The 8619-nt window shown below is 51.0% G+C and overlaps 1 protein-coding gene across 1 annotated transcript; it reads right to left on the bottom strand.

Moving 5' to 3' along the window:
* Positions 1-217: 217 nt before the first annotated feature.
* LOC123092913 (alpha,alpha-trehalose-phosphate synthase [UDP-forming] 6) lies at positions 218-4188 on the bottom strand. Its single transcript, XM_044514770.1, has 3 exons — positions 1577-4188; positions 927-1200; positions 218-837 (listed from the first exon to the last, which is right to left on the bottom strand). The coding sequence occupies exons 1-3, from the start codon at positions 3568-3570 to the stop codon at positions 493-495; spliced, it is 2613 nt and encodes an 870-aa protein (XP_044370705.1). The 5' UTR covers positions 3571-4188; the 3' UTR covers positions 218-492.
* Between the last annotated feature and the right edge of the window lie 4431 nt (positions 4189-8619).

Here is an 8619-nt window from a genome sequence, read left to right as displayed (position 1 = left end):
AATTGCCTAGAGCTGCCTTGCAGGCTTCACTTGGGCTTTGAGATCCATGTCTTGCCTTGAAGAGCCTTGCATGAATTTCGCAAGCTCCGCCTTTTTCCAACACTTGATGAATTAGGTTTCCAACACTTGATGAATTAGGAAGCCATATAATCTTTGACACTGGTTAATCAGTAGATATCGCGCTCGGTTTTGGTGCAAGCAGAATTGGCGCAAAATATGTTCTAACAGCACACATTAGTAGCATTTTTCCATGGCATTCAGAGAGACATTATTATTGTTGCGGTAACTAGTACTACCAGGTTTTCAAACGGAGCTCACGACACTCTAAAGCAAGTCTCATACTACTAATAGCAAACCACCGGCAGTGCAGCAAATACCATGAAAAGCATAGCTCATGTACACCTAAACTACGCTGCAGAAGCCTCTCAGACTGTTGCCAACACGACAATGCCTTCCTGCTGTGCTGCCCATGCGCTTCATTCCAGCTCCCTACTACTGCAGCTCGCCGACGCACCACAGGTCCTCGGGGTCCTCCTCTCCCAGCGCGGGGTTCTGCAGCGCGAGCTCCTCGGAGACGTACGCCAGCCCCTGCATCAGCCTCACCACCTCCGCCGTGTCGTCCAGGTAGTACTTGGCCTTGCTCGGCTTGCGGCCGACGGTGCAGGCGAACACCTCCGCCGTGGACGCGAACGAGTCGGCGCAGGAGGAGCTGGTGATGAACTGGAACATGTCCTCGTCGGAGCGGTCGTCCCCGATGCAGAGCACGAAGTCCGGGCACATGCCCCTCTCCTGGAGCGCCGCCAGCATGCGCCGCGCCACCAGGCCCTTGCTCACGCCCTGTTGTTCAACACAAGAATTGTGTGTAAGCAGTGAGGTTTGATTCGTGCCAAGAGGGTGAGATGGGATTAAATGAGAGGCTTCTTCACCTGTGGTTTAGCTTCGACGGAGTGCACGGTGCTCTTCACGGACACCGGCTCGTTGGTGAGCACGCTCTCGAGGTGGTCGACGAGCTCCTTGGCCTGGCATGACCCGAAGTCGGGGTCCGCGTCCTCGTAGTTCCAGACGAGCACGGTGTCCCTCTCCTCGATGATCGAACCGTCCGTCGTCTCGGTGTAGAGCTCCATCACCGGCTTTGCAATCTGCATCCAGCTGCAGTCTGCGGGTGGGATGCAGGTCTCCCATTCCGCGTCCCTCTTCAGCCTTTTTCAGTGCAGCACATTTCAGAAATTAGACATCAGAGAACTAGGCACTTCTAAAATGATGCAATGCAACTGATCATGTTAAGCTTAGCAGCCGCCCACCATATATAGCAACAAAATATGAATATGAACCTATGATTTTCTTCGAAAAGGAGGCTTGACCCCGGGCCTCTGCATCATTGCGATGCACACAGCCATAGAATACTGAACCTATGATGCAACATACCAAAAGATTTCTCCATACATGTGCCACTAAATTGTACTCCCTCCGTTTCAAAATAGATGATCCAACTTTGTACTAACTTTGAAGTATTTGTTTGAGCTAAGCTTGCAAGAATGTACATAAAAGCGAAGCAAACCTTAACTTAAGCTCATACCTCATGAAGTAGCCGTGCTCAGCTGCCATGCCAAGGTTCTCGGCAGGGAACCACTCGTCGAGCGTGCAGCGTTTGAACCCGCTGCAAAGGAACACCGCATTCCTCTGGTCCTGGCACAAGCTGTTGAGTATCTGGACCGACTTCGCAGTGGGGCTCTTGTTGATGGCCTGCGGCATCAGCGTGCCGTCGTAGTCCAGCAGAATGGCGCGCGTCTTCGACCTCCTGTACGCCTGAACAATGTGCTCCATTGCAAGCTTCCTGAAGCTCAGGTCAAGCGAGACCACCCTAAACCGCAGGCCGAAACCGATTCCCCAGCACCGCCGGTTGGAGTGATCCTTGCAGGTCCTCTCAAGGTCCTGGAGGAAGCTGTTGGCCCAGTAGCCGACGTCGTGCTTCTCCACGTAGCGGTAGTGCTTGTCGTGCCGCAGATTCTTCTCCTTCTCAGGCAGCACAAGGGCGCACTCCATGGCATCAGCCACGGCCTCGATGTTCCACGGGTTCACCCTTATGGCGCCGCTGAGCGACGGGGAGCACCCGATGAACTCGGACACCACCAGCATGCTCTTCTTCTCCTCTGGCTTGCACAGCCGCAGTATTCTGTCCAGCTTGTCGTTGCCTTGCCGGGAGGCAACGTACTCGTAGGGGATCAGGTTCATGCCGTCCCGGACCGCGGTCACCAGGCACACCTCTGCAATGACATAGTACGCGACGCGCTCGTAGAACTGCAGTGGCTGGTCAATCAGCACCACCGGCTCGTACCCCGGCGCGCCATACGCCTCGTTGATCCTCTTTACCATGGCATAGGTCTCCTCCTGCACGCCGGCGACGTCCTTCCCCCGGCCCCTCGCCGGGTTCGCGACCTGCACCAGCACCAGCTTGCCCCGCCACTCGGGGTGCTGCCCCAGCAGCTCCTCCATGGCGAGCAGCTTAAGGCTGATCCCCTTGAATATGTCCATGTCGTCGACGCCGAGCATGACGACCCTGCCGTTGCCGGTGTAGGTCTCCATGAGCTCCGCGACCTTGGCTTCCGTCTCCGGCAAGGCGAGCACAGCGTTGAGCTGCTCCATGTAGACCCCGACGGGCAGGATCTTGATGCTGACGGTGCGGCCGTAGTACTCGAGGCAAATGTGGCCGCGCTTGGACTCGTAGGGGAGGCCGAGCATCCGGCCGCAGCAGGAGAGGAAGTGGCGGGCGTAGTCGAAGGTGTGGAAGCCGATGAGGTCGGAGTTGAGGAGCGCGCGGAGGAGCTCCTCCCGGACGGGCAGCGTCTTGTAGATCTCGGAGGAGGGGAAGGGCGAGTGGAGGAAGAAGCCGAGCTTGATGCGGTTGAAGCGCTTGCGGAGGAAGGTGGGGAGCACCATGAGGTGGTAGTCGTGCACCCACACGAAGTCGTCGTCCGGGTTGATCACCTCCAGCACCTTGTCGGCGAACACCTTGTTGGCGGAGACGTAGGCCTGCCACAGCAGGCGGTCGAAGCGGCCGCCGAGGTCCGGGGAGAGCGGTAGCATGTAGTGGAAGAGCGGCCAGAGGTGCTGCTTGCAGAAGCCGTGGTAGTAGCGCGCGGCGGTGTCGGCGGGGAGGAAGGCCGGCACGCAGTTGTAGGAGTCGAGGAGCGCCTGCGCCACGGCGTCCTGCTCGGGGACCGAGACGTCCTCGCGGAGGCAGCCGATGTAGATGAACTCCATGGACGGGGAGGAGGAGCTCTTCTGCAGGTGGCGGAGCAGCGAGTCCTCGTCCCAGGAGAAGGTCCAGGGCTCCTCCGGCGACGCCGGGCGGTGGGCCCGGATCGGGAGGTGGTTGGCGACGACGATGGTGCGCGGGCGCGGCGCCGGGGACGGCGTGGAGGGCGACGCCGGGGAGTCCTCCATGAGCCCCGGCGTGGTGACCACGCTGGGGAGCCGCCGCCGCAGCGCGCCGAGCGCGGCCGGCGCCGGGCCCTGGTCCGCCGCGCCGGTGGCCAGGTCCAACAGGTTGGAGTAGGAGCTCGACACCATGGCCGCCTACCACCACTACCTCTCGCGAGAGCAAGATGCGGGATTCGGCGAGAAGGGGGGCGAATTTGGCGAGGAACGGCGCGGCTTCAATCGGCGAGAAGGAAGAACGGAGCCGCCGATATTTTGGCACACAGTTCCTGGCGAGACAGTTGAAGCGGAGAGTGGTCTGTGGGGAGGTGCCAAGGCCTGGGCTCAGCAACAACAAGGCATCCACCTGACCGACCTGGGGGAGGGGCTTGGGTTGGGTGGGTGTGTGTCTTGCTCCTCTCTGGACCGGTGGAGTGAGCTGAGAGTGATGCACTAATTGTAGAGAGAGAAAGGGAGAGAGGAGGGAAAGATAAAGAGGGCCTTTTTGTACTTTTGACACAAGGGGTGAAACCTTTCGTGCAATTTGGTGATGCCGTATTCCCCTGGCTTGACAAGTGTGTAGCTCACTCCCCGCAGGAAAGACTTGATAGATAGCTATCTTCCTCAGCCTGTGACGAGGCCGATTTGGTCCGCTCCTCTGGGCGACAAACATATCATCATCATCATCAGATGATGGTAAAATTGCCAGCAAATACTATCAAACGGGACTGCTCCGGCTCTACACGATCTGGTGGAACTACCCATGGTGCACGAGGGCGAGCGGCTGCGGGTGAGGACGGACGCCCTTTATAGGAACAAACAGCGGCTCACCTCGTGGTGATTGGACAAGGGAGCGACAGGGACCGTCGCCTGATGGGGCTTCCCGATTCTTCCTCCCTTGCCTTTCTTTTCCCACTGGCCGATCGGGGGTAAGGCGAGCGAGGAAAGCCGAGGGTTTACTACAAGAAAGACGAGGGATGGGACAGGAGGCGACGAGGTCGTGCACGGAGATTTCCTTGCTTTGGTGTTTGGCCGGTGGTGCTTGCTTGGATCTATTGGCCGGTCCCCAGCAAGGAAAACAACTGGGGGCAGCAACTCCATCTGTGGACGGCGGAGAGAGATCGGTGGCCCTCTGTGTCTGTCCTTGGTTCGTTTTACACAAGGGCCAGGGGTTTTTCCAGAGGCTGGAAAAGGAATGGTGTGCTGATTCGCAATTAAAAGTTTCCCGCTATTTTGTGATTGCGGTGTAAATTCGTGCGATCCTCGGTCCAAATGGAAGAGCTATGGCATTAGTGGTTCTAGAAGATTTTTTTTTGCCATGTGCGCTGTCGCAACACGGTCTTTTCACATATGCAGCATACGGTACAAACAAATATTTCATGAGTTGATTTCATGCAACAAATTCTCCGTGCTCAGAAAGCTAATAGTAAATTAAAGTGTTACACTTCTATGTACGTATTATGCATGTGTTCACTAGGGAATTCTGACCACTACATTCTATTTTTGCGGATGGCTTCAATCTATTTGTCGTTTTCGCAATTAGTAGGGAAGAAGAGGGCTCTTTGGATAGACGTATGCAGGTCTCTTCACATATGCAACATCGATAGAAATAGTATTTCCTTAGGCTCTGTTTGATAGCAAAGTACTAAAAAAATCAAAGTATCAGAAACTACAGTAATTTAGCATGCATGTACAAAATACCATGGTTTTAATATAACAACGTTTTTTGAAGTATTCACAATGCAGAGGACCTGTTTGGTTACACCACGTAATGCTGTAAAATTTACTAGCTAGCTGTTGGTCGTGCATCCATTCGTAGCTAGTAGCTAGCAATTGCTTTTAGCGGTGATTAGTAGTAGTACTCGTTAAAAGAGATGAGATCGCCTCTCCGGACCTTGGCTGATCTCTAAAGGATAGCTATGGATTGCTTCGGATCCTTTCTATGATCAACGTTCCAGCCTAGCTATCTCATTCGCATTAGAGAACACGCATGACAGGGGATCGAGCGGCGGCTTGATAGCCAGATGAATTTGTTGAGAATATCTAGCGACCGACTCGTTTCTTTCGCTTGCTCTGTTAAAAAGAAAGAGGTTCAGGGCTCTTTTTATTATGCAGAGAAATTACTACAGTTTTGTAAATACTCTAGTTTTAGTAACACAGTTTTTGGCGTTAACCAAACAGGTCACAGTAAATAAAACCGCGGTATCTAAAAAAATTGTAGTATTCTTAAAATACTTAGAAAATACTTTGCAATCAAACATGGCCTTAGTTGTTTCCACGCAAAAACTCACGTGTAATAAAATCGATTCATACCAAAGCTAATAATAGATTACACATGTAAAGCATGGCACTTCTATGCCCGTGTTTGTTTGGCGGATTTAACCACATCACCGTATTTTGTGGATGATTATAGCATATGTAACTACTTTTACAATTATAGAGAGATGTGCACTATGAGAGGAGGCATTGTCTTTTCACATATGCAACCTACACTATGTTATTTTCTAAATTACACCTCTATATTATTCTTTACTCGGCAGTTTCAGGCATATATCGTATTTTACGGACGACTTTAACACATGTAGCCATTTTTACAACTAATAGAGAGAAGAGGCCCTTCGGATAGACGTATGTGAGTCTTGTCGCATAGGCAGCATGGATAGGAACATTGTTTCCTAAGTTTTTTTTAGTCCAACAAATCATGCATAACTAAATTGTATTTCATAAAAAGGCTAACAATAAATTACACTGTGAAGCGTTACACTTCTATTTCGCATTTACTCAATAGTTCTGACCACTATATTGTATTTTGCAGCTGACGCTACCTCTTGCGGCCGTTTTAGCAGCCCATAGGGATAAAAAGCCCTTTGGATATACGTCTACAAGTCTTGTCACATACGCCATATAGATAGAAACATAATATACTAAGCTATTCATGAGGACAGCGAGGAGGGAGTTGGAGTGTAACTACAGAGGGGAAGCATCCCCGGGATGGATGGGCTAGGCAACCAAAGGAATCTGAAAGCCCTAGATGATAAGCTAGGAGTTACCCCCTCAATGTAACACGGGAATTTGGCCGGTGGCGCTTGCTTGGATCTATTGGTCGGTCCCAGCAAGGAAAACAACTGGGGTAGCAAGTCTATCTATGGACGGCGGAGACAGATCGATGGCCCTCTATGTCTGCCGTTGGTTCGTTTTACACCTGGGGCAGAAGTTTTTAGAGACTAGAAAAGGAATGGTGTGTTGATTCGCAATAAAAAAATCCGGCTATTTTCTCATTGCAGTGTAAATTCATGAGATCCTCGGTCTGGGTACATGAACTATAGCATTAGTGATTCTAGAAGATTTTTTTTTACAACATGCGCTATCACAACACGGTCTTTTCACATATGCAACATACTATACAAACAATATTTCCTGAGTTGGTTTCACGCAACAAATTCTCTATGGCCAGAAAGCTAATAGTAAATTAAAGCATTACACTTCTATGTACATTATTATGTATGTGTTCACTCGGCAATTCTGACTGCTATATTCTATTTTTGCGGATGGCTTCAATGTATTTGTCATTTTCGCAATTAGTAGGGAAGGAGAGGGCTCTTTGGATAGACACCTCTATATTCTTCTTTACTCGGCAGTTTCAGGCATGTATCGTATTTTACGGACGACTTTAACACATGTAGCCATTTTCGCAACTAATAGAGAGAAGAGGCCCTTTGGATAAACGCATGTGAGTCTTGTCACATACGCAACATGGATAGGAACATTGTTCCCTGAGTTTTTTTCATGCAACAAATCATGCATAATTAAATTGCATTTCATAAAAAGGCTAACAATAAATTACAATGTGAAGCGTTACACTTCTATTTCATAAAAAGGCTAATAATAGTTCTGACCATTATATTGTATTTTGCGGATGACATTAGCTCTTGCGGCCGTTTTAGCAGTTTATAGGGATAGGAGGCCCTTTGGATAGACGTCTGCAAGTCTTGTCACATACACCATATAGATAGAAACATAATATCCTACGCTATTGATGAGACATAGAGGAAGGAGTTGGAGTGTAACCCCAAGGGGGAAGAATCCCGGGGATGGACGTTCTAGGGATCAAAAGAAGAGGAACCCAAAGGACTGAGAGCCCTAGAGGATAAGCTAGGATTTATCCTCAATGTAACACGGGAATCTACCTCCTACAAGGAAGACTAGGGGACTTCCAAAACCCTATGGCCACCAACCATTCTCCTTGCTCCCTCTCTGCGCTAGGCTCAGAGGAGTGTAGTAACCTACATAGATCTCGCTCGTGACCACCTTGGTCTCTAGCAACCACCAACTTAATAATCCCTCTGCGCGGAAATACTTGTCGAGGAAATGGATGTATCTAGACGTATTTATTTATAGATACATTCATTTTTATCCATTTCTCTAACAAGTATTTTCGGACGGGGAGGGGGGGTACAAGACAATGAAGACTGGAGCAGGGTCTTCCCTCCTCTCCGGAGGGCCCTGACCTAGGCAAACTTTCAATGTCTCTGCCTTCCATCTCGATCCGCCCAAGCTTGCTCCTTTCGAACAACTCAGTGTTCTCCAACGACAACGCCAAAATGAAAACACCTATAAGTTTGCATGCTAGGTTGGGGCGAAGCACATAGATCCGGTCGATTTGATCGAGATGGCCCTATCAGCTTCCAGTACCGATGCTCACGCGGCAAGCCATGGTCTGGTCTTAGGCTCCCTTCCCTTTCAAATTCGAAGAGGCAGAGCCACCACATTCATTAGCAGGCATACCTTTCATTGTGGAGGTCGGAGCTTCGTAGCTGACGATGTCGACGATCTGCGCTTTGGCAGCTATGGCTCAGCCCGTGCGAGCGCCCGAACCCCCACCCCGCTGCCTTCGGTAGGACCATAGTTGGACTGCATGGTGAAGACGCAGAGTGGAAGGTTGGAGTATCCCAATATCCCAATAGGATGTGCCATGAGGCGCACGTGCGTCGTCGACCGGAAGATGCTCCCTATTGCCCCAACTCTCATCATCTCACAAAGGAATGTAATTTCCTCCTCGAGCAGGTGGTTGGGAGAGTTACCTTCAACGCGTCTCGAGCGAACAGGGGCAAAGGATATGAACCAAATCCTCCCTCTGGAGGGCACAGACCAACCCCCGACTCTGAAACAGGAAAGGGGTTGCTGATTCCAAAGGACTCAACT

The sequence above is a fragment of the Triticum aestivum genome, chromosome 4B, assembly GCF_018294505.1.
Source record: "Triticum aestivum cultivar Chinese Spring chromosome 4B, IWGSC CS RefSeq v2.1, whole genome shotgun sequence".
Taxonomy (NCBI): Eukaryota; Viridiplantae; Streptophyta; class Magnoliopsida; order Poales; family Poaceae; genus Triticum; species Triticum aestivum.
This window is presented reverse-complemented; position numbering and strand designations above follow the sequence as displayed.